This window comes from Pinus tabuliformis, chromosome 3_1, assembly GCF_031772625.1.
Source record: "Pinus tabuliformis cultivar Carrire ecotype Pingquan chromosome 3_1, CPIR1, whole genome shotgun sequence".
NCBI classification, from domain to species: domain Eukaryota; kingdom Viridiplantae; phylum Streptophyta; class Pinopsida; order Pinales; family Pinaceae; genus Pinus; species Pinus tabuliformis.
Window position 1 is genome coordinate 747,116,811 of NC_142301.1, and position 26,899 is coordinate 747,143,709.

A 26,899-nucleotide genomic window follows, 5' to 3' on the forward strand; every position below is an offset into this window, starting at 1 on the left:
AGAAACCTTAGTTTGGTTAAGCTTCAACTTGAGAACTTCTTGAAGGTTTCATGTGCCATTGTCTTGTTTGAAATGTTTTCTTGGTACCTTGACCTTAGGACACTCCATTTCACACTCTATTAATCAAGCGCTAGGTCAAGTGTGCCCTAGTTTAGCCTCTCTAAGGGAAGCGAATTGCCTCTTCTCATTGTTAAACCTTGTGCTTAAGTTGAGCTATCCTTTAGAAGCCTATTTTGTCACCTTAAACCTCTAAGCATATAACATCTCTTGTAGGTGACCTATATACCAGGACTCCTCCCATTGGTGAAAATCCATAAAGAGTAAGGGGTAGTGGTGTTGAAATTCTAGAAGAGCAAAGACTAGAATAATTTTTCACAGTCTGATAGCTACTTCTATTGATAATTACTTCTTTCTTCTTTTATCAACAAGTAGATACACATGGAAAACTTAAACCAATGAGCCTTCAATAAGAGTAGTAGATAAAACATCACAGTAGACAATGAATAATAGATAAAAAAAAGAGACAAGACAATAAGATTTAGGCTTACAGCTAGGGAAAAACCCACTCAGGGGAAAACGTAAGCATTTTGCTTATGAGAGAAATTATATCCTTCAATAATACGTCAAATGTTCCAACAATGTCATGATAGTCAACAACAATATTCTTAATCAAAGTCTGCTCAAAATGAGAGAGAGAATCCACTTCTGTCTGATCAAATAGTCTGCATAAGAAGGATGAAGTATAGGCCTGTAGTCACTGTAAAGGAGGGCCAAAGTTCTTACTGTGGTTGCCAACGAACTAAGGAGAGCATATACCAAAGAAACTTCAATCAACTTCTGAAATGTGTCATCAAGGAGAGTGAGCTTGTCTCTGCACTTTTTCGGCGCAAAAGATGTGTCAAAACAAAGTGAACAAATGTTCCCTTGTCACTGTAGCACGAGCCCTTCGAAACAAACCAAACAATAGCAAAATAATGCTTGAAGTCTTCATTCTTCGCACTCCTGTAATGAAGGCCAAATGCACTTGAATTGCAGACCAAATGATGCTTGATGTGATGGTCGAAATGATGAAGAACAATGCCCAATATATAGTGGTCATATGGGGGATAATTAGGCCTAGTAGGGCCAACTTGTCATACTTGCAATGAGCCGACTTGAGGGCTAAAAATGAGCCGACTTTAGGGCTAGAAATCAACTGACTTGAGGTGATCATGAATTAAATTCTCCTTTATAATTTGACGAAAAAATGCTGACCATAGCTAGCACATATTTCAACAAGTGGCTGTGGTGACAGTGGGCTATTATCTTATTTTTGTCACTTGGTCTAGTCCTCGCCTTGTAGGGTAACCCTCTATAAGACCTACTAGATTTTACCGCAACAAGACTCCTTGGGAAACATGTTCCGTTTTCCAAATATTTTTCATGTGTCATAGGGTCTTCTTTTACAAGATATAAATGGAACCCCCCATTGGATATTTGTGTATGGAACCCTTACTTTCTATATATATGAGAAACTTGGCATGTTTGTGTTTCATGGTTTAGATTTATATGGATGCACACGAATGTATATGTATTTTTTTTCAAAATTTGAATATTTATTGTTGACACCTAATCCTCAACGGATGGGTGAACTGGAACGTGAACAGTCATCAAGAAGATGAACTGTTCCGTCTCCTTCTTGTATATAAACAATAGTTCTCTTAATGAAATATTATCTCAGTTTTCTTCTGTTCAATGTGGAGTTACCCTGGCCTGACATGGTATCAGAGCACAGGTTCCAGGTTCTTAAAATAGCCGTAACTCCTTCATTTCTGCTGTTGTCCTCTGTCTCTCTGCGCATTGATTGCCTGCCTGAACGTTTGCCTGGCCAACGCATCTGCCTGAAACTTTTGCCTGACACTACTCTGCCTCTGTCGCTGCCCAGAGATGCATGTAACGTTTGCCTGAATGCACCAAACTGAATCGGATTTTGCAATTCATAGCACGCCACATACCCAGCTGCGTAGATATCATCATATCCGCATGCTCCGCTCTGCTTCCGCTCATTTAGCATAAGCCTTCTGATTTGGCATTACTACATGGTTTTCAAAACTTACCGCTCTCCATGACTGCTGGCTTCAACTAAGGACTGCGTTTGTAGCTTCTCGGCCTTAACCTACATTGCAGAACAATTGCGCTGCTTTCCATACTCAACTCATCCACTGCACTGCGCTTTGGATCTCCAAGTCTTTCTACCCATCTCTCCAACTCATCCACTGCACTGCGCTTTGGATCTCCAAGCCTGGATATCCTCCTATATAAATCATTTGGCAAACCGTCGGATGTTTTCTAAGTCGCCACGGCCTCCGTCGAAACTGCTCTGAAAATTGGTGCCCACCGTGGGGCACAAACCCACGACCACTGCTTGTCATAAATCCCCATGTTACAAACTCAGGTCTCTTCATACAGAAAATTCCAATGGGACAAAATGTCCCAGGATCTCAAGCTCTGAAGCTGAAGGTAGAGTGGGATGTCCCAGGATCGGCGTTCCAAGTCATTAAAAGCATTGGATACCACCGCCGAACAATCAAAGACATTTTCGCAGAACGCAACAGTTGCCAGTAACGCTGGGTATTACAAAGACTGCAAGGGCGTTGGTATTATGCAGTAAATTTTTTAAAAACTTCAGTTTGGCGGTTTCTATATATCGTTGAGCAGTTTGTTAAATTCATGATATACGCAATTTATATGATTCAAAGCGTTCAAAATATTGCGGTGTTTCCAGCATTACATATATATTTGATATATTGATATATATTGAAGTGATCCTTGAGAGTTTTTTTTTTTCTGAAAACATAGCAATATTGCAGTGATATAAGAAATGCTGATGCAAACGTTAGAAGAAAATAAAGTGCATAAGGCTGTGGCATAAGGATTTTTTTCAGCAGAAGTTTTTTTATCAACAAAAGTTTTTTTTTAGCAGAGATATTTTTTTACAGAATGCATTCAATCATTTCTATGGTAGGAATAGTTCTCACTGGCAAGGAGAACTATTCAGAATGGTCTCGGATGGTAAAACACACCCTCATCTACAATGAGTTGTGGAAAGGAGTGTGTGTCGGAGAAGAAGACAAAGACCCTGTGCAGCCTACATCAGATAAAGAACTTGTCATTTGGGAAAACAAGAACAGCAAAGCCTATGCATTGATCGCAACATCTGTAAATGAAGAAGTAAGTCGTCATATTTCATCCTATTCCACTGCCTTTGAAGCTTTACAAAAGCTGAAAGAACTCTATGATACACATTCTGCACTTGAAGTTGTTCAGCTCATGATTAAACTCTTCACTCTTGAACTGAAAAATAATGATCCTCTTGCTCTTGCATCTGAAATAAAGTCTATAATGCATGATATTAAATCCACTAAGGTTGAGCTGGATATCTCTCTTATTGCCTTTCTCAAAGCACTCTATCCTACCTACTCCAATTATCTTGAGTCATTACAAGCAAATGGAAATCTTAAAGATATAACCTTTGACTCTCTTGTGAAAAAGTTTGCTGAAAGAGAGAAAGCCTTTGGAAAGAAAACAGTCCCTGAATCTTCTGAAGAGACTGTTTGCCTTGCTCATAAAGAAAAGCATCCTGCTCAAGATTCTACAAGAGGAAGAGGTGGACGAAGAGGAAGAGGAAGATACTTCAGAGGCAGGGGGGGGAGACATTCTCAAGTAGAAAAGGCAGATCTGCATTGCATTCGCTGCAAACGAAATGGATCACATGATGCTTCTACATGCAAGCTACCATGGGACAAAATTGAGCAGAGAAGAAATCAACAGAAAGGTAAAACTGATGACACAGACAAAGGTAAAGCACCTGAATCCGCTCACTATATTGAGGCACAATGTAACATTGGAGTAAATGAAGATTTGTTTAATGCTTCACTTGCTTCTTCGAAAAATCACTGGTTGCTTGATTCAGGAGCAACCTGTCATATGACTCATAGGAAAGATTTTTTTGAAGATTTCACTGATAATGTTGATGGAGTAGTATACTTTGCAGATCAGTCAAAAATCAAGCCATCAGGGCTTGGCACAATCAGGCTTAAACTGCCTGGTCATCCAGACTTTCTTCTGGATCATGTTCTATATCTCCCACAGCTCAAGAGAAACTTGCTGTCCCTGGTTCACATCCGCCAGCAAGGTCACTCCATTCATATGTTTGATGGAAAGCTTGAGGTAAGAAAGGCATCTGACCACTCACTTGTCATGAGGGGTATAGAAGAAGAAAGACTTCTTAAACTGCAAGGAACCTCTGCTCATGCACAACATTTCTCATATATTTCTCATCATGAAGAAGGTACACTTCCGTCAAGTTCATTATGGCATGCTAGATTTGGACATTTAAACTATGATAGTCTCCGCTTGTTGAAGAAAAATGGTGTTGCTGGTTTGCCTACAATTCCTAGAAAACATAAGCAATGTGATGCTTGCATTCTAGGAAAGCATAACAAACAGTCTTTTCATGATTCACATTCAAGAGCACATAGGAAGCTTGAACTCATTCATTCAGATTTATGTGGTCCAATGCCTGTTCCTTCTGCAAATGGAAATAAATATATCATGACATTTATTGATGATTACACCAGAATGTGTTGGGTTTATTTATTGAAGAACAAATTTGATGCTTTTCAAACATTCAAGAATTTTCATAAATGGATTGAAAATGATGCACAATCTCATATTGGGTCTATTCGCACTGATAATGGAAAAGAATATACATCAAATGAATTTGAACACTATCTTCGCCAACATGGGATTAAACATCAAACAACTGTGCCTTATAATCCTCAACAGAATGGTGTAGCTGAAAGAATGAACAGAACAATTTTGAATATGGTACGATCCATGCTTTTCTTCAAAAATGTAAAGACAATGTTTTGGGCTGATGCTGTTCTATGTGCTGCATATATAAAGAATAGATGTCCATCTAGTGCTATAAGAAACAAGACTCCTTATGAATTGTGGTATGGACATGTTCCTTCGGTAAAACATCTCAGGATCTTTGGTTCCACCTGTTATGCTTTAATACCAAAGGTACATAGAAACAAACTTGGTGCTAGAAGTCCTAAGTGTATCTTCCTGGGGTATTCAAACACATTTAAAGCATACTGCCTATATGATGAAGTAAATAAAAAGTTTGTTTTATCTAGAGATGTCATTTTTCTCGAATCATCCAAATCTGACAGTGTTGTTGAGCGGCAACTTGATCGCCTGGATAGATTCACAAAACCAAAATCATTTCAAGAGTTTGATAATCAGATTCCACATCTTGAAGGGGGGATTCCTATACTAGATGAACATGTGGAATTTTCTTCTGAAGAACAATCTCCCCTGCATGACACTCCAACAACGGATGATGCTTTAAGTGATGTAATTGATAGAATTGGGAGACTCAATCTTGATTCAGACCCAACTCAATCAACAGAGCAGCCTGGACCATCTCAGAAAGGTCCCCCAAAGTGGCTGACAAAGACACTTGAAAGTGTTCATCCTGATGAAATTGGAAAAACAGGAACCAGAAATACAAACCGACAAGATGGAGGTGATGTAGATAACTCTAATTCACCTGTTGATATGGATGTTACTTATGATTGTGAATTGAACTTGTCTACAGATTTTGAACCAACTTCCTTCAAAGTAGCTGCTTCTCATGATGAATGGAAAGAAGCGATGCAGAAGGAGTATGATGCCCTCATAAAGAATGGCACTTGGAAGCTGGTTGATCCTCCATTTGGAACCAAACCAATTGGCTGCAAGTGGGTCTACAAGAACAAGTACAAAGCTGATGGCTCACTTGACAAGCACAAAGCTAGGCTTGTGGCAAAAGGTTTTGCACAGAAGGAAGGGGTCGATTATGAGGAAACTTTTGCCCGCACAGCAAAATGGGCAACCATCCGAACACTCTTTGCACTAGCTGCTTAGAACGGTTGGAAAGTCCATCAAATGGATGTAAAAACTGCATTCTTGAATGGAGATCTAAAAGAGAATGTTTTTATGTCCCAGCCTGAAGGATTTGCTGTGAAAGGACATGAACACAAAGTATGCAAACTTGTGAAGTCCTTGTATGGCCTCAAACAAGCACCACGAGCCTGGTATGAAAAACTAACTGAGCATCTTTTGAAACTCAACTTCAAACATTTTGATCTTGATGATGCAACTTTATTTGTCAAGAAAGTTGGCAAAACAGTTGTATATCTTGTGGTATATGTAGATGATCTTTTAATGACAGGGAACAATGAAAGCTATATTGCATCCATAAAGAAAGAATTAGGAAAAAGTTTTGAAATGACTGATTTGGGCTATGTTCATTAGTATCTTGGCATTGAAGTAACCCAACATCCAAAATCCATATTTCTTTCTCAAAAGAAATACATTGGAGATTTGTTAAACAGATTTGGCATGACAGAGTGCAATCCTCTTTCTACTCCAATGGAACAAAACTTGAAGCTCACATCTATTGAAGGAAAGGAATTTTGAGGATGCAACAAAGTATAGACAACTTATAGGAAGTCTGATCTACCTCACTACTACCAGACCAGGCATTTCATTTGCCGTTGGAATCCTCTCCAGGTTTATGCAAAAGCCTTGTGAGGGACATTGGTCTGCTGCAAAAAGAGTTCTAAGGTACTTGAAGGGAACTCAAGACCTTGGAATCAAGTATACACAGGTGGACGACTTCAACTTGATTGGATACTCTGATTCAGACTTCGATGGAGACAAATAAACTGGGGTATCTACTTCAGGATATGCTATGAGTCTTGGATCAGGAGCTGTCTCCTGGAGATCACGCAAACAATCAGTACCAGCAGATTCCACAACAGAAGCAGAATACGTGGCAGCAACTGAAGCAACGAAAGAAATTGTGTGGCTCAGGAAAATTCTTGAAGACTTGCAGGTAAAACAAACACAATCAACTCCACTCATGATTGATAACACCTCTGCAATAAAGTTGGCCAAGAACCCAAAGTTCCATGATCGTACTAAGCACATCAATACTAAATATCATCTGATCCGACATCATGTTGAGGCCAAAACAATCCATCTCCATCATTGTTCCACAAACGAGCAAATTGCAGACATCTTCACCAAAGCGCTTGGAAGAGAAAAGCTTGAAAGATTCAGAACGATGCTTGGACTCACCAACATCCCTTCAGATTAAGGGGGGAATGTTGACACCTAATCCTCAACGGATGGGTGAACTGGAACGTGAACAATCATCAAGAAGATGAACTGTTTCGTCTCCTTCTTGTATATAAACAATAGTTCTCTTAATGAAATATTATCTCAGTTTTCTTTTGTTCAATGTGGAGTTACCCTGGCCTGACATTTATGTATTTTTTGGTTGACTGGTCTTTTGTTCTAGGCTTGATCCGGTTCTTCGTTTTGGGGTTGACCAGTTTGATGATTGGTCTGGTCTTGATAACATTGGTTCATTGTCCATTGCTCTCTTTCAGTCTTAACTTTTGAGTATCGACTCTAGATACTAATGATCTCAAACCGAGTCTTTGACTTGTCACTTTTTACTATTTTGAGTTTGAGTAATTTCAATTTACTACTCAAGTCTTCGGACTTTAGTATCTACTATTTTGCTTAGTACGAATCAGATTTTAGAATATTGAATGATGAATTTAAATCAACGCATACAATATTTTACTATTTCTATTTGATTAAATCATTTATGATGTATGAATCTATGTATTTCATTATTGAATTCGAATTATATATATATATATATATATATATATATATATATATAGACACATCTTGACATCTCCCCATCCCCTTGAATTTTCCTAAAATTTGGTGGTGCTCCCACATGTCCTCCCTATGTGTCTCCCTGTCCCCCCGATCTCATGGAAGCTTGGTGGATCATTGCTAGTTAGTGGTTGGAAATTGCACATGAAATGGGAATTTTACTTATCCAATTTTTTCAGAACAATTCCTAACCCTAGTTCAGTGATATCTAGGTCAAAAGGCATGGAAGTGGCATCAACCCATTGCATGACCACCAGCTATGATCATACATAATAGAGAAATGGATCTCCTGTACCAATGGTCCCCATCAGAAAATCCAATTCCAAGAAGAAAAGAGGTTCCATTAAGGTTTTTAAATCATCCAGGAGCTCCAAAAATAGCAGCTGCAAACTCCTTCAATGTGATGAAAGCTACAATGTGGAACCTCATAGTACATACAATATGGGGTGTAAAAATGAGCAGTATAAATAATGTATGCAGTTGTGGCATTATAAAATATGACCTGAAATGTGTCTATATTGAGAGAGTAGGGTTTTGTTGTTGTATAGCGATACCCAGTTTTGTTTAATACAAGATTTGTTCTCTCCGATTTCTGCCTTGCCTTTGTTTGTTGGTTGATTTCTCTTCTGAACTGTTTGTGTGTGCATTGTTTCTCTATATGGTTGATCATAGCATTAATATTTTATAGCACCATTCTTCATTGGAAACTCCATGCTTTATCAAATAAAGGAGCTGCTTCTGTTGAAGTTGCCCAGAATTCCTGTATTTATTCATTAGAGGAAATTTCAGCCTAAAAGTGCCCATGAAATTTTCACGTAATGTCTATGTCATAATATGTAAACCAACCAAAATCCTTTAAATTTAAAAAGAGGTACATGTTCTAAATAATTTTAAATTGGATATCAGTGAAATATTTTATTATTAATTTGGGTATCAGTGAAATAATTTATTATTAATTTCAGTATTCGTGAAATGTTTTATCAATGTTATTTACCTACCTTATCCATATGAATTAGAGTATCGAAAAAGTTATTAATGTAATGTAAAGCTTGATGTTAGTGACAAATATAAATTAAAATGTGGGCCCATTTGACATTAATAACCATGCCCCAAAAAAACACCAAAATGAATAATTAAATATAAAAAATATATAGACAGTTAAATATAAAATATAAGTATGGATAGTTATATTTAAATATAAAATAGTTATATAGTTGAAAATAAAATATAATTATAGTTAAATATAAAATATGAAATATTTAAATAGTTAAAAATAAAATATAGTTATAGTTAAATATAAAATAGTTAAATGGTTAAAAAACGTATTTCAAAAGGGACAAATTCCCAGATTCCGACCAAAAATATAAAACATATAGTTAAAAAATGTATTCCAAAAAGGACAAATTACCAGATTCCAACCAAAAATATAAAATATATAGTTAGATATAAAACAGTTAAATATAATTAAAACACAAAATATTTAAACATTGAAAAAATAGTTGAATATAAAAGAGTTAAATAGTTAAAAAACATATTCTAGAAACGAAAAATTACAGGATTCCGGCCAAAAATTATATTTTGAGCGAAATTGTAGCTTTAGTAGACAATGTTGTTAAACAAACACCCCAAAAAATAGTTAAATATAAAATATATATAAACACTTAAATATAAAATATAAATATAGACAGTTAAATTTAAATATAAACTATATATAGACGGTTATTTTAATACAAGTGCCATATATTGAGGGATTTTGATAAAAGTAAAAAAACAGAAATAATATATTAGATTTTTTTATTAAATCTCGTGCTAATAAATGTTATGGAACATAGATAAAATCAAAGTAATATTAAAAATTTGTGTACGTGACATTTTTTATTAATTTCTTGACTTTTCCTGAGGAGGCCACTTTTAGGCTACTACCTCTAATGGCTACTTTTCTCGGATAAGTATTATTGAATGCTGTTAGTTTTTGAAACAAGATGACTTGCAACAAAATGACTTGCAAAAAAATTGTAAGTGGTAATGAGCTCTGCAAAAGGAAATCTGAAATTAATTTTTAAGTGTGAAGTGTTTTAAGTCATAGATGAGTTTTTCATAGAGTAATACACATTATGATTGTGAAAATAACTTGAGTGTACTATAAATCCTCAAGGGTCTCTTGCCTTTTTAGTTTTTTTAATAATGTATTTCTCTGTATATTGGTAACTGGTTATAGCTTCTCTTAAAAGTTAAGATGTCACTTGTGTTGTGTGCAGCTCCTGGGTAGAACAATTGACCTGGGATTTTTGATTGGCCAGAGGATGAATAAAATTTTCAGAGAAAATATTGACTTCTTGTTTGAACGCTTTGAATCTCATGATCTCTGTGCCGTTGTGGTAAGAAATTGGCTGAGTTTGTCCAAATTGGTGATTTTGCACGGGCGAAATTGACATATGTCATTGCTCAAGAGGGAAATTGATACTGAAACTTTTGTAATTTCTACAGGAGTTGCAACAACTGTTAGACGTTTTGAGACTCACTTATCAGCTCCTAGCAGAACATTTATCAATGGACCCATACAATGTTATGCTAAATGAGATGTCAGAGAACATCTCCCTTGTCTCTTTTTCTGGTCGCCTTGCCTTGCAGGTTAGAGTCTAGACACGTTTCACTTTAAATTATTTCTTCTCAGTAACCGCCATATCACATTCTTGCATATGCATTTAGATGGTGGGAACATCTTTCTAGTTTTGTTGCATTGTGCTTAAATTGACATGTCATTCTGTGGATAGGAGGAAGAACTTTAATGTTACTGATATATAAAAGAAATATTGCTGCCTGTGTTTATGTGAAACTGTTAGTTACAGGTATCAAACTTTTCTCTTTGAAAATTAAACATTTTTCAATGGGATTTCATATTTTCAAGATCAAATGTTAATATTTGATATGTTCTTCAACATTCACTGTGGATAAATTTAGCAGTTGTCTTGCACCACGTTGTTTGATGGACAAGAGATTTTTATAGTGTCAATTTCATTTCAATAATGATATATAAACATTTGTTATTAATTGAATGAGTTTTAATTGGAATGGCTAAGCTGATCATCTAGATAATTCTAATCTATCTATCTGTTACTTGCCATCAATTAGAGTTGATTTATGAAATAAACATCAGCCTCATAGAAAAGGTTTATCCTGTTCTATTTGAAAGTTTATTGGTGATAAATTTGTAACCAGGTACTTTTTAAGATATATTATTAGGTGAAAATTTCTGTCCTTATTACTTTGTAGTCCCTCATATGACATTGGGACACTAGGACACGGGGATATGTGAACAATACTGTTTGACATGTGACATGGAACCCTAAAATGCAACACTTTGATACAGATAAAATAAGATACAATAGGATAAAATTTTATTAATGTCCAACGAATGACCACAAATGTAGGTCAATGGGACTGAAGAATACAAACAGTAAGACTGCAATGTGGGAGTGCAAGCACATCTCCTAGAGAATGCCTACAATAACATTAGGAAAGAAAGAAACCTGCAGTAGTACCTAGTTTTAATAATCGGAACCAAGTTTTGAATTCGCTGCCTATCTAACTGGGATTTGAACATTGTGTGATAACTGCAGTAGAATTTATTTCAATATTTGCTGAAGGAATTTCGTAAATAACTTATTGTGAATAATAAGTAGGTGAAATAAATCAGTTGCTGCAGTGATAGAATTTCAATTTAGAATTTTTCATAGAGATCACTAAACAAGTTCGAATTTCAGTAGCTAGAAGCAATAAAATGTACGAATTCCAAGGAAGAAGAAGGAAAGGGCTAGCAAAGGAGAAGGAGGTCATTATCTTGCTAAGGAGGTCGAAATTCTCTCTTGTCTGACATGTGCAAAGGAACTGAAGCTGCAGGGGGGCCGAAATTGCAGTTTTGAAGTTGGGCCAAAATTCTGATGCAGTAGGTCGAAAATCTGTCTTTGATGCAGTATTGTTGTACTTGATCTTTGAAGGTTGAAAGAACAATTTGAGGGCTGACTTGGTGGAGGAGGAAGGTCTAAGGTCTTGGTCTGTCACATCTTGAATCACTGAAGGAAGAGTTTTTGATTGGGTTTTCCCCTATGTAGGGTTTTGCTTTGATCTTCGTGTTTTGGTTTTGGTAATTGTTTGATGAACTAAAGACAAAAGAAGAACAAAAGAAAGATAATAATAACTCAAGGAAATCACAAGTAATTATCAAAAAGGGAAAATCTTTCTGCCTTTTTGATTTTCAAACATGGTATCAGAGCTAAAGGTGAAGAAGGAAGAAAAAGGTAGGCTGAAGATCTACTATAAGGAGAATAAGGAGTTTTAATAAGTTGAATAAGGGTCACAAAGAGAAAGGATTATATAAGGAGATAAGGCTGCTATCTACAAGAACTATGTCAAACTAAATGAAGGGAGAAAACAAATTAGAAGGAGCCTCCAACTACAAGGCCTGGAAAAAGAGGATAGACCTCATTGTTGAAAAGTACAAAGTTTCGGATCTCGTTCAAGGAAAAATCAAGAAGCCTACTAATGAATCAAGTGATGTAGAGAAAGCAAAGTTTAGAGAAAGCGAAATTCTGGCTATGAACCTAATAGTAGATGGAGTTAGGGATAACCTAATTCCATACATATCCAACATAAATTCCCTGAAGAAATGTATGAGGCTCTCTCCAAGTTATTCACAATCAACAACATTGGTCAAATAGCAAGCCTCAAGAATGAACTAAGAACTGTTAAGATGACAAATGATGATATTGTTTCATGATATTTTATAAGGATATCCAGAATCAGGGATGAACTCCAAATAATAGATGAAGTTGTCCTAGAAAAGGAGCTCATAATCACTGCCCTTCCAGGACTACCAAAATCTTGGAGTGCCTTTGCATTAGGACTTAACAGTTGGAAGGATACCCCAACATTTGAACAAATGTGGAATGCATGTCGTCAAGAAGAAGCAAGAATATTGTTAGTAAACAACAAGAAGGAGGAAGAAGAAAACACCTCGAATGCCTATTCTGCGCATCACCAGAAGAAGGGAACCTTTAAGAAGTTCAAAGGATCAAAGAAGAAAGTGGATCTTGTTAAGATTGAATGTTAAACAGTCACAAGATGGGTCACTACAAAAGCCATTGTCTAGAGAATCCAAGAAATAAGAAGAGAGAGAGGGAACATGCGGATGTTGCTGATGAAGATCCACCTGAGAAGAACAAGACCGAAGAATCAGAAGTCAAGGAATTATACTACTAAGTCCTCTCTCTCTCACATAGCCCTTTTAATATTTTATCTCTGTTTTGAATTGTTTTCCTTTATAGAGTTTATAGATCTAACATATCTTATTATAACGTTTTTCATTTTTATAAAGTTGTAGGTATCCCTCAAGATTGGATTAAGAGGGAGCCCTTAAGATTTTACCAAAGATAAGTATTTTACTCCTTGTCTTATCCTTTATGTTTGGTTTCCCTCTCTTATCAAGATATGTTTGTATTGCATGCTAATAACCTTTTCTTTATATTTTCCTTGGTTAGGAGAGCCTGTAGAATACACAAAAGTTATGAAGGAGACTTCAGAGGATAAACTTGAAGCATGAAATAAGTTATGGTGCAAAGGAAGCCCTTCAAGAATTGATGTCATACAAGGTTTGTTAAGGAACAACTCGAGGTATAATCATTCTTCTTTTTAAATTTGCTTTACATTATTGACTTCATTATGTCTAGGTTTTTGAATCATAAAGGTTCTTGTTAGGGTGTTTAATCATCAGACTGAATCTACCCTCATCATATTATTATTCTTGTGGAACCCTAAAATGGTCCACTATAAAACCCTAACCTAAGGATGTGTCAATATTGATTATGAAACCCTAGTCTACTTAGGGTTGTTGATGAAATCTAGAATTCCTATTCTTTTGATGTTTTGGTATGGTAAAAACCCTAGCCCTTGAGGGTTTGCTGTTAATGTTTATGATATGTATTAAAACCCTAGATGTTTAGGGTTTGGTGAATTAGGTTTGTGAACAAAGCCCTTGCAAGTAATATTCTAGGAATGAAACCTTAGGTGTATATTAGTCCGATCGAAACCCTAGTCTAAATGAAATTGTTGTATACCTAGTTTTGATGTATTGATGTTTGTGTCTTGGGATTACCTAGTAGACATTGATGAGAACTGTTAGTACTTGAATATATGAGTATGCAAACCTAATTATTGATGCTCATGTTTGTGAACTCTAGGGTTTGTAACAAAAACCCTAGTAGAGATTAATATTCTAGGATATGATGATATTGATTTCCGTTATGATTTAGTTTTGATGATAAATCCTAGGGTTTGCAACAAACCCTAGTAGAGTCTAACATATATAGTAAAATTTTTATTTGATTGAATAATCGATATCTAAGGATTTTTGTCTCGAAGATGAAATCTAGGGTTTAGTAGAATCTGTCATATATCTCTAAAAGTAAAATTGAGGTCCTAGATATAATGAGACTAATATCTTGATTGAGCTGCTTTAAGTTTTAATGATGTGGTCTAGGGTTTATAGCAATAACCCTAACAAAAGGTATGTGTCTCTTGCTTGTTATGAACCTAACTAGGTTTAGGTATTCAATGTCTAAAGTATTTTATTGTTTTGATGCTTCCATGATATTGACATAACTTTGATACAATTGACTTCATGCTTTTATGTATTTGGTTGTACTTGCTATTAAAGTTTTGTACGTACACAATCTTCAAAATAATGAAGATGTCCGATGAAGAAATGATGATGATCGAGATGACCTTGATACTGTAAGAAGGAATGGAGCCATGAAAGATTCTCCAATGTTAGAGAAAGAGGAAGTAGTTGATCTCCTTAAGTTGAGAGGGAGCCTGGATAGAAGAAATGGTATATCTCCCTAGTTTAGAGGGAGGGCACATTATGACAGTGAATACTTTGAATTAAGCAAAAGAATTACAGATGAATGTTCGTGAAAAAGACTTGAGAAATACTAAGGATGTATTTGGTGCTACCGAAGAAATAAAAGTAGAAGAAGGAAGCTTCCGAAAAAATTGTATATGGATAACTTGATGATACAAGCAACATCCAAATTAATGAGGACCTCAAAGGTTTGAGTTTACTTATATATGTATTTTAAAGTTTATTACTGATTTTGGTTGTGTTTGAACAGGTAAATCTCTCCATGAAGAAGGATGAACACTTGGGAAGCATGCTTGGACAAATGGATATATCTAGTTTATTAGGGAGAGATGAAGCATCTAATGGCAGATGCTTGGGAGGACATCTGGCCGACCTATGTGTGTTTGATGTCTAGATCCTGAAGAGGGAGGGTGGCATTGGTCTTGGAGCTCTGACCTTGGATACACACCTAGATCCCTGGGTTGATGGTTAGTTAGTAAGCCTAATGGTACCTAGATTGGCTGAAAGCTTTAGTCCATCTTAGTCCCACCCGGATAGATAACCTTGGTCAGGTATCTAGTCCGAGGCACTGAGTGTGCCAGAACTCTTCATAGTTCATTTTGGAGATTTTCCATGTACCTTTATGTATAGGTAATTATGAATACCTCCCTAGTTAAGAGGGAGTGTTGAAGAATGTAAATAGTATTAGTCTTCATAATTTTACTTGAGTCATGGTGTTAATATTTATCAAAAGAAAGAAAAAAAAACTTTTATTATTAAATAAATTGGCTTTCATGCTCATGTCAAATTGTTTTTAGGTCAAAGCCTCCATTGAAGGCTTCTAGGGTTTATGTCAAGTGTCCTTCTCCATGTCCTATTGTAAAGAACCCTTCTTGGGATTTATTTGTCAAAGAAGAAAATTATTTCTTTTGATAAATAGGTCAATTAGGTCTCCTCCACCAAGTCGCCCTCAAAAGAAGAATTATATCACGTAGAAGGACTATATATAAGCAACAACTCGAATCATTTGGAAGAGATCACTCAACAAGTTTGAATCATAGTAGCTGGAAGCAGTGAAAGATATGAATTCCAAGGAAGAAGAAGGAAGGGATAGAAAAGGAGGAGGTGGTCATTATCTTGCTAAGGAGGTCGAAATTCTCTCTCTCTTGTCTCACACGTGCGAAGGAACTGAAGCTGCAGGAGGGCCAAAATTGCAGTGTTGAAGCTAGGCCAAAATTCTGATGTAGTAGGTTGAAAAATTGTTGTATTGGTGCAATATTGTTGCAATTGATGTTTGAAGGTTGAAAGAACAATTTGAGGGATGAGTTGGTGGAGGAAGGTGGTTTGTTGGTCTAGGGTCTTGGTCTATCTCATCCTGAATTATTGAAGGAAGAGTTCCTGACTGGGTTTTCCCCTATGTAGGGGTTTTGCCTTGGCTGCACCTAAATCTGGTGTCCTTGATCTTTGTGTTTTGGTTTTGATAATTGCTTGATGAACTAAAGACAAAAGAAGAACATAAGAAAGATAATAATAACTCAAGGAAATCAAAAGTAATTATCAATAAGGGAAAATCTTTCTGCCTTTTTGATTTTCTAAAAGGCAGAAAGATTGCGCTTGTCCAAGCAGTGATTGCGCTGGTATTTCACAGTGTTTGTTGGAGTCAGGTCACTCAATGGATCAGTTGTGATTTGGAGAACGAGGTAAACCCTTGTATGTATTTCTTGCTGCCGTGATTTCTCTGAAAGGTTAGCCGGTTTGAGAGGCAACCTGTTGTACTTAGATTCTGCTTGCTTAATAATACAAACTCTCTATCTGCTGCACCGGTTTTCCCAAGTTGGGTTTTTCGGGGATGTGTTGTCCAAAAATAACAGTGTCCCTTGTGTGTCTGTCTCATATATTGTTTCAGTTTATGATCTGTGTATTAGTGTAGTGTGCAATAGTGTTTTTCATAGTGTTCCACAGGGGACCCCACCCCCCAAAGGTGTCTAGTTTCCTCGCTCCCCCGCGCTCCGAAGACTTGGGGATGAGTAGGGGACGTTTCCCCACGCTCCCAAAAATGAGGAAACTCAGGGGGACGTGCCAGGGGGTCGTTTCCCTATCCTGAGGGGGAGTTTCCGAAAGGGGGACGAGCGGGGTCGTTTCCCGTCTACATCTTCTACTGTTAACGTTTTGGAGGTTGATAATATGGCAAGGTGTAAGATTCCAACATCAAGTCGTATCCTGATCTCACATATGTAGAGCACGTTTTGTTGCAGGATGAAGAAACTGCTCAACCCCGTCACTAATAAGTAATATAATTGTTAATATTTCTAGATACCAGAGTCTCCAAGGTATAAGTACACGCACCACCCTCATATTCTTTAAATAACATCACTCACATTCCTATATTGCTGGCAAACACCGTATTTTGATCACTCTAAATATATATACATAAACTCCAGGATGTGCGTATTCGTTTGACAAAATGGTGTACGGAATTTTCATATAGAATGTATATACAAGTTGGAAGAAAGTGGTTGATTGAAGACACTCCCTTCTCAGCATTATATTTGTATTTTTGATGACTTTATAGATACAACGATTTCTGTCGTTGACTTAATATATGTGTCTGGTTTAGCAGAATTGTCGAGATCTTTGGAGATTTGAAATGAATATAATTATGCTATTAAGCAACAACTGTTCTTGAAAGTTTGAAGCAATGCTCGCTCAGACCGCATGGCCTTTAATCCCGTAAGAAGCTAAGGATTTCGAGGGAAGATTGCCGTGGCTTGTGAGAAAAATTGTATTGCTAAGCGACTCATCCTTAATTTCACATTGTGCTTTATAAAGTTGTTCTTGCAGGTCTAAAAGAAAACATTATATTTGATTGTTATGGGTAAAATTGGGATTGAATTTTGTAATAGATTGTTTAGTTTAAGTGGTTTGGTTTGGTTTGGTGAATTTTGTAATAGATTGTTTAGTTTATGATGTATGATTATAAATTAGAATTTTAAATTTATATGATATTAGAAATTTAGATAATGATATTCATATCAATGATCATGCTTTTCAGCTTTTCAATTCAAACCCAATTGTCATAGTGGAATCAATTAATAAATTATATTTTATATTTATAAGTTTTTAAGACCCTGACGCTCCCCCACGTTTCCTAAAAATGGTGGGGAGCTTTTGTATAGGCCACTCCCGCGCCTCCTCGCTCCCTCGCCCCCTCGTCCAGGAACCTTGGTGGAACATTGGTTTTTCATCATTCTTTATAATTAAATAACTTGTTGAATGAAATACCAAGTAGGAGATGATAAACTAGTGACTGCGGTAGGATTTTTGTTTGTAAGGATTCAAAAATTCCACATGGTATCAGAGCATTGTAGATGATAGGATACTGAAGCCATCAGCCGAAAGATCCAGCAAATCTGTTGTAGAGAGGCAATTGTCCCGTGTGACAATGTTGTTCCAGAGCCAAAGACACATAGTGAGAGTGACGTAGAGGCTCACACAGTGCTTGTGTCAGCATTCTGAGCCAGGTGAGGGTGATGCAGTAGGTGGGAGGAGCCCACGCGGTAACTGCATCAACTATCTAGGCCATCACAGTAGCAGAGAGGGGCAGATTAGGCTCACGCAGAGCCACGCCATCTTTCTGGATCAAGGAGGAGTGACGCAGTGGCCAGGAGGAGCTGATCTAGCTCACATAGTGACTGCGCAGAGTCAGAGGAGCTCAAATTCTTTAGTTGCTGGGGCAGTAGGAACATTGCAGATTTGATTTGTGGTGCTGGTGGGACGTTGTTGTTGTTATTGCAAAACTGTGTCTGTGGAGGCGAAACTGAGGTAGAGGGAGTCACTCCTTAACAAATTTCTTGCCAAAGAAATCTAGGTCCGGGTTGCTGAGCAACAACAAAGGAGGATTGGAGAAGGGGTGATTCGACATAATTTGGCAGGAGGATTTCCGTGAAGGAAATCAGGACTTAGAGGGAGTCTGGAAGGAACCTGTTCCTTGGAGGATTTCTAGCGCCAAAGAAATCCATTTTCGAGTCTTGCTAGGGCAGCAACAAGAGAGGGAGAAGAGAACCCATTCTATACTTGTTTGAGCAGAGATCACAGTTAATGGACTGAGGGATTAGGACAGATTGGATGGGGCATCCAACTTTGTCATCTGGAAGGCCAGGATCCTAGCAGTCTTGGACAAGAATCGCATCAAGGATTATGCCTTGAAAGTGGTTGCTATTCTGGTCAATGTTGATCCTCTCTAGAAATACGAGGAGGCTCAAGTGAAGGTGGAGTGCATGATTTTGGATGAGGTCAAAGATCATGTGGTCCCACATATTGTTGAAAAGGACACATCAAGGGAGATGTGGGAGGCCTTGACCACCTTGTATGAGGGAACTTCCATTCAACGGAAGATGTTGATTGAGAACTAGCTGAGATAGTATCAGATGCAGAAGGGAGAAGAAATCGATCCCTTCCTTCTCAGGTTGCAAGGGATTGGAGACTAGCTAAATTCCGTGGGGTCTACACCAGATCCTGAGTTCATGGTCAAGACTGCCCTGAATACAGTCACTGAAGACTTGGAGACCTTTGTCCAGAGCATTTTGGGCAGGACTTATCTTCCTAGTTAGGAGGAGATGTGGGCAACTCTTCGACAGGAAAAGATCAGGTGGTTAGCCAAGGCCATAAATAGCGGCAAAGGAGTTAGAGCCAAGAAGGAGGAGGAGGAGGATGCAACTTTCGCATCATCGGGACAACAAGGGCAACAAAAGAGGAAGAAAAAGGATATAACCAAAGTCAGATGCTTCAGGTGTGGGGAACTGGGACATTTCACCACACAGTGTCCTCGGAAGAAGGGCAAGGAGGAGAACTTTGACTCGAAGGCCTCTCCAGTGAAAGTTGACAGAGAAGGCAAGGATGATAATTGCGCCATGAGTTCTCATGCACCTCTAGAGAAGAGGTGGGGCGATATTGAGCTGTAGTTGGGAGGACTACACAAGGGAAGGATCCTTGAGGTGCCCAAACTCTTGGATCACATACGGCTACAGGAACCCTTAATGATAGTAGCAGAATGACGGGAGTCAGTCAGTGTGAGGGATGATGGAGCAACAGTGGCAAAACTAGAGTGCCAAAGTCTGAAGCAACGCTGTGGAGGTTGCAACAGAGCGAGAGGCACAAAGTAGATTGCAGTAGCAGCAGAGGGTCAACACAAATTAGCAGTAGAGGTAGCTTTAGCGTCATGAGGTATTCAGATTGACTTGTATGTTAGCTTTTGGGTGGCTTTTTAGTTGCTTACTTCTCAGCAATTGAGTTGCAGTGTAGCAGTGCTATGGGCAGCATGATGCAACATTTTGAGAGGGAGCTGTAGTACAGATGCAACAGTGGTAGTGGCAGTGTCATGCGTAGCAGTACAGGGTGCAACAGTGCAGTGGATGAAGGGCAGCAGGGCAAGCATCAACAACACAGAGGACCGATGTAGTGGAACAATGTGACTCTTCTATTGGAAGTATTGCTAGAGCACATTGCTTGCTAAGAGGGAGTGTTGATTTGGGGGTAGCATCGGATGTGCTCTAGCTACGAAATTTTGTGGAGGGGCTAGAATACATAAGATCTCCAAGACCCATAAATCATTTGGAGAAATTCCACCTGAATTGTAAGTTATTAAAATAATTAATATTTTTAATGGGATTCCTAAGTCCAAACTTAGGAAAATAAAAATATTAATGGGTATTAGTAAAAATATGGGTGAGAAGCTTCTAAGAGACGAGAATCAAGTCTGTTTTAATCTCAGCCGTTGATTAGGGACTTGATCTTGACCGTTGGTTCATCAACAGGAAAAGTATAAGAGGAGGCTTGAGGGTCAGTTGGAGATGCATCGAGTGATCGAATCAGTTTGATTTTTTTGGGGTGTGGTTTGCTGAAAAAATCGAACTAGTGATCTGAGTTGTAGTGAGAGGGGCAAAAGAAGAGATTTGGATCGGAAAGGAGTTCCAAACCAAAGAGTACCGGGTAGAGAGGCAGCAATAGCATCAGAGAGGCAGTGCAGAGGCCTACGCAACCCAAGAAGGGGCTCACGCAGTGTTGACGTAGGCCAAGAGGGTCTCTTGCAGTGGCAGTGTTGGATATTTGTTATAAGTTCGTGATTTTGCTGGAGAAGTGAGGTTTTGAGCCAGGAGTGCTGAACAACAGTCTTCCTCTAGCAAATCGATCCAGCAGAAGGGGTGACGCAGTCTCCTAGAGGCAAGACGTTGGCCCAAGCAGTGATTGCGCTGGGATTTCACAGTGTTTGCCGAAGTCAAGCCACTTAGTGGATCAGTTGTGACTTGGAGAACGAGGTAAACCCTCATATGTATTTCTTACTGTCGTGATTTCTCTAAAAGGTTAGTCGGTGTGAGAGGCAACCTGTTGTACTCAGGTTCTGCTTGCTTAATAATACAAACCCTCTATTTGTTGCACCAGTTTTTCCAAGTTGGGTTTTTTCGGGCACGTGTTGTCCAAAAATAACGGTGCCCCTTGTGTGTTTGTCTCATATATTGTTTCAGTTTATGATCTGTATGTCAGTGTAGTCTGTAGTAGTGTTTTTCATCATTTTTTATAATTAAATAACTTGTTGTATGAAATAACAAGTAGGAGATGATAAACCAGTGACTGCAGTAGGATTTCTGGTTGTAAACATTTAGAAATTTTCACACCTGTAGGTCGACGCTTTGACCCAGAACCTGCAACAGATGCTCAGAGACCAGCTTTAGCCGCCAAGCCTTCACAGAGGCCACCTAAGCAAAGATTAACCTTAAACCATAATAACATATCAAACTGTTACTCGTTAAATAGAAGGCGCATGTCTGGATATTGATGCCGTGCTAGAGATTAGTACTAATGGAGCTGAGATCCCAATGCTCCTCCTTAATTTCCCAACTACCAACCATAATTTCCCAACTCGTCTCCTAGTCCTTGATCCTCACCCACACCTTCCTCCCATGAGCGATGAGAGCAATTTTGAGTAGAGGAAATAAATATTTTTCCCGATGTCCCATTAACTTGCCTTCGCTTATGCTAGAACACCGACCTTTGCAACATAATCCATGCCGTGGGGGCTAGATTCTCACACTGTGTGATCTCCCAAGCCCAAGTGTAGTACCAATATGAAGCACACAACCACGTTTCTGCAACAGACTATGATTACCCTTCCCACGAGGCACAAGGACAGGCTGGGCCAAGCCTTGGTCGATGTGACAAGGACCAAGGAGTGGGAGGCTGAAAGAGAAGGGGGAGGGGGCCATAAAGAAATGGAGAAGAGTGGGAACGATAAGAAAGTGAGGTTTAACGAGATGAGAGGAAGAAGGATGACGAAGGTTAGGGAGGAGAGGGGTTAAATGAGAAGGGAGAGGAAGGGTTGGGGGAGGGGGGAAAGAGAGAATGAAGCGAGGGGTGGTAAGGAAAGCTTATGTGTGACTAACCTTTCATAATCAAAGTTGTTGATACTTTCTAACCTCTTGGTTGAGCCAAGAATGCCATCCTCAAACCAATAATTGAAGCCCATGAATAAGATTAGGGAATGCATATTGTTTCCTTGACCTCGTTCACAATACTTTTTTTTGCATTCAACTGGCAAGCCAAATTTGCTTGCTTATCTGCTTCCTGGTTATTCCCTCTTAGGATATGAAAAAATGACACAAAATCAAAGAAGGGAATCATCCCTTGGGATGTCTTAATAATTTTATTTAGGTTCATGTTTTTTGCTGATGAGATATAGTTCATATGGTTTATGATCAACATTGAGTTTCCTAAGACCTAGATCTTTTTGATGCCCTTCTTTTGAGCCAATGTTAGATGGAGAAACAAACCATAAGCTTTAGTTTGATTGTTAGTCTTCCTACCCATGCCCCAATCATATCTGTCTTCGATGATTCCTTCGGGATTAATGAGAATCCCTTCCCCTCCTGCCACCCCAATATTAATAAAATATTTTATTATACTCAAATTAATAATAAAATATTTCATAAATACCCAAATTAGTAATAAAATATTTCACGGATACCTAAATAAAACAATTTAAAATTATTTAGGAAATGTACCTCTTTTTAAATTTAAAGGATTTTGATTGGTTTACATATTATGGCATGGAAATTACGTGAAAATTTCATGGGCACTTTTAGGTTGTAATTTCCTCTAATGTTAGATACGGTGGATTCAGCATTTTGGATGCTTCTCAGTTGCAGTAGTTGCAGTAACAACAACAACAGTGAGAGGGAGTGTTAGTTGGGTTGCAGTCAAGATGCGGAGTTGGCAACATTATAGGTTGTACAGTGCAATGTTAGCAGCAACACAGATACAACATGGTTCAACTACAGTCATTAGCAGATGACTCAGACTTAGCGCAATGATTGATGGACAGTGGTAGGCAACTAAAGTTGTCAAACATCAACAACATAGGAGGATGTTACAGAGGCAGTTGGGGAACGCCTTCGTTGTTAAGAGAGTGTTAGTTTTTGTAGCGTCGGATGGTGTTCTAGTCTCAAACTTTGTGGAAAGGCTAAAACACATGAGTTCTCCAAAACCAGAAATCGTTTCTGGAAATTTCATCTAGAGATTGTTGGTAAAACTGAGAGGGGGGGTGGTGAATCAATATTTCTTTTCAATTGTTACTTTTACTAGTTAGATCACTTATATTTAGAACACAAAATGAACAATAGAAATAAATGCTTTTATTAATATAATCTTTACAATGAATCAAGTACAATATAGGTAGGGCTCCAACCCTAGAAGAAGACACCCAGGGTCCAACTTGGGATGTGCCAAGCACCTACTTAGATTTTAGTGAGGCTCCGACCCTATCTTATCCAAGGCACCAACCTTGAGTTTAGGAGCACCAACTCCAAGGACACCAATCCTATAGCTTCGCTTTGTCAAGATATGTTTGGTTTCATGGCTCCCAAAGTTTTCTTCACCGAGCCCTGTCAATCTTCAGTTATCCCTTCACTTAGTCTCCACGTCACGTCATCAATGACAACCTTGTCATACAGAAAGTGTCACCACTGTTCTTCATAATACCCAATCAATCTCTTCAAGTTACCTCATCATGACATCAACTCTTCATTATGATCTTCAATACATCACTTCAATGTGTCTTCAATGAACTGCATCAAGTTCTGTACCAGCTCTAATAATATTTCTGCACCTTCTTCAAATCTGGTCCAAGGTTAGTCCCAAATATTACTTCAAGTTACCTCCAAAGGTTTGCACCAAAGTTTGCACCATGACTTCTGCACTGCACCAATATTTCAACACTAGATTATCTCAAGACTACTGGACCACTGCTGCACCAAGACTTCAGCACTAGATTGTGACAATTTTTCTTTACAATTGTCCTCGCACCACACTGCACCAGAGCACTGTCCAAACTGTTCCAATACTTCTACACAGGATTTATACACCATACTGCACCATCTATGCTGCACCACACTTCTTCATCAATTCTGCCTCAATGTTCTTGCACTAAGTTCGAGACTTGAATTGATGATCCAAGCAAGTGGCTGTAGCTCAAAGATCCGAGGTATAATCTGGTTAATATCCCTCACATGAGCCTTTACCCAAGTTCACCGCAATGACAACAGTCCTCTATAATAGTTGCTGTTCTGAGGCTGTCACCTTTTATCCCACTGCTCAATAGGTTCGAGTCTCGTTTTTATATGTTTGAGCTAAACAAAACATCCACAACACCACAAATCTCAAAACTGTTGATTGGTTCTAGTCCGAGGAGACTGTCAACAAGTCTGTAATTGGTGATTGTTCCTTCCACAAGTCCACTGACCCAAAAGTCAACAGATTTACCACATCTTCAAGCTCCTTCAGTTAAGGTGACCACAGAGAGTGTCTACTACAGATCTGAGGCACAGATTTGAATCTTCACTAATAGATCTGATCTCAAGAAATAACCTTCCACAAAACTGCAATCCGAGGTCAAAAATAGGTGTGACTGTTTGCTGTCTTTTTACTGAACTGAGCTTAAAAAGAAACTGTCCTTCCTCAAGTCTGAGGTCTGTAGCACAGGTTTGAAGCCTCGACGAAACTGTCCAAGTCTTTTTACTGCTACCACAAATTTGCAATCCCACAAGTCCGAGTTCCACTGTTTGCTTCACAGGACTGTAACTCCAAACTGAAATCTGAGGTGACTGTCCACTGTTTTCTGACCACAGGTCCGAGACAGAGTGTGAGGTAACTATTTACTGTTCTTAAAGGATATTTCAGCACCCAAATTTGAAATCCTCGGCCTCCTATCCTGCTTCTGTTTCTTCTCTGAAATCTTGACCGAAAATTGTGCTTGAAATGAGTGTCTACGCTTTGTATTTATAGTGATTTTAACTCTGGAATGAAGGGACACAACCTTTGCAATTGAGGCCCACTTGATATAACTTTGCACAGGTCTGCTCACTGTTAGATGTAATTTTCCTTAGTCTTAAAAATTCAATATCTCATAAACTACTAGGATTTTCGGGACAAGTAAGAGCTCGTTGGAGAGCTAAAATTATGCTCTTCAAAATGGTGTAGGTCTCATGGTGAGATTTTGCCTCTAAGGTGGAGAAGAAGATTTTTTAATGTGACTGGTCATTAATTAGTGCAGAAATGGAGGACATCGATATTCTTTCATAGACTTCTCCTTCGTGAATGGTTTTCTTCATTGTTTTTTCCTTCTACTTCATAGGGTCAACATGTCACCATTAATGTCATCATGTCCTCAAGATAGTGCAAAGATATGTCATCAATCAAATGCAGAATCATGTCATCTTTCATCACCAGAGGTAAGGACATCAAGGATTGTCGCTTCACATCATTGGAGGTAGGACATGTCATCATGTATTCTTTCATTATGAGTGTTGGAGGTAAGATAGTGTATGTCATAGGGATACAATGGCAGTCTTCTAATTATGTACATCAAGAATGGTCATCAAGTGCTTCTAGATAATTAGGTACATGATTGGCACTTCTACCATCAAGAGTAACTTTGACATCTTCATCATCATCATTTGGCATCTACAAGAATATTTGCCATCCCGACCAATGCCATATTGACATCAATGACAAAATTGATTAACAATAGATCAATTAAATTAATTGATCATCATTTAAATTTTTCTTAAGTCTAATTTAGGAAAATTGGTTAATTAATAGTAATTATTTGAGAAAGGTGAGAATTCTCTAGAAACTCACACAGGTCGACTTGGAGATGATCTCAGCCATTGATTAAGTTTTAAACTTGGCCATTTAAGACTCGATTGGAGATTATAAGAGGAGGTCGATGGGTAGATGGAGAAACACACAGAGTGAGAGCTAGTAGTGAGAGTTCCTTGGCAGGTTGAGCTATCTAGCTGCCGAGGTCGAGCAGAGGAAGAGAGTTCCAGCTAGAAGGGACACCGAGTGGTAGACACTGTGATTGCAGAGGAGGATTCTAGTTTTGGAGAGTTAGGAGAGGAGGCCGAGTTATTTCTCTAAGAGGCTGCGTAGAGGGGCAGTTCGATTTAGCAGAGGAAGAGGTTGATTCAGTTGCTGGTGGCCGAAAAAATTCCTAGTAGGCCAAGTGAGTCACTTCTACGAGTTGAGACAGACAAGACGTCTAATACAAAGGGAGTTCCAAGATGAGCGTACAAGGGATTGTGCAGGGGTGGACGCAGTTCATTTCGGGAGTCAGTTTCTGAGGGCAATTTGAGCTGGGATTGCTTGAGTAGGAGGGTAAATGTTGGGATTTCAAAGCCTAACCCGTTAGAAACCATTCATGTACTTTCTGATTTATTCCTACCTACTTGTTCTGTTAATTAACAAGTTATTTATCATGTAAATATTGGAAATAAATACAAGTGCATGCTCAACACATTACAGATCATCAACTGAAGGAAACATAAACAAGCACACAAGTGACACTGTTGTTTTTGGACTAATGTCTACAGAAAAACCCAATGCGGGAAAATCGACACAACGATCTGAGGGTTTGATTTATTAAGCGGTTTCAGAATACTATTTGGGTGCCAAATCTGGCTCACCCAACAGAGAAAATTCTCGGCAGTAGTACCTCTCTACTTGGAAGCAGATATTCCGGTTGAAAGCTCGGATAAACAGTCCGGCAGCTTCACAGCTCCAATCTACCCCACGAAACCCCAGCGTCATCCTTTAGGGATTGCGTCAACCTCTCTCTGGCCCAGAGTTATCCCAGCGTCACTTTGGCTTGGCCTGTGTCAGCCT

The 26,899-nt window shown here is 38.3% G+C and overlaps 1 protein-coding gene across 2 annotated transcripts in view; it reads left to right on the forward strand.

Annotated features, from left to right (window-relative positions):
- PIR121 (transcription activator) overlaps positions 1-26,899 on the forward strand; it is a 481,847-nt gene that overhangs the window by 248,028 nt on the left and 206,920 nt on the right. For both annotated transcript variants that reach the window (XM_089411826.1, XM_089411827.1), the window contains 2 exons: positions 10,047-10,166; positions 10,276-10,419. In XM_089411826.1, the coding sequence (XP_089267952.1) occupies positions 10,047-10,166; positions 10,276-10,419 (264 nt within the window). The remainder of the gene's footprint in view (positions 1-10,046; positions 10,167-10,275; positions 10,420-26,899) is intronic.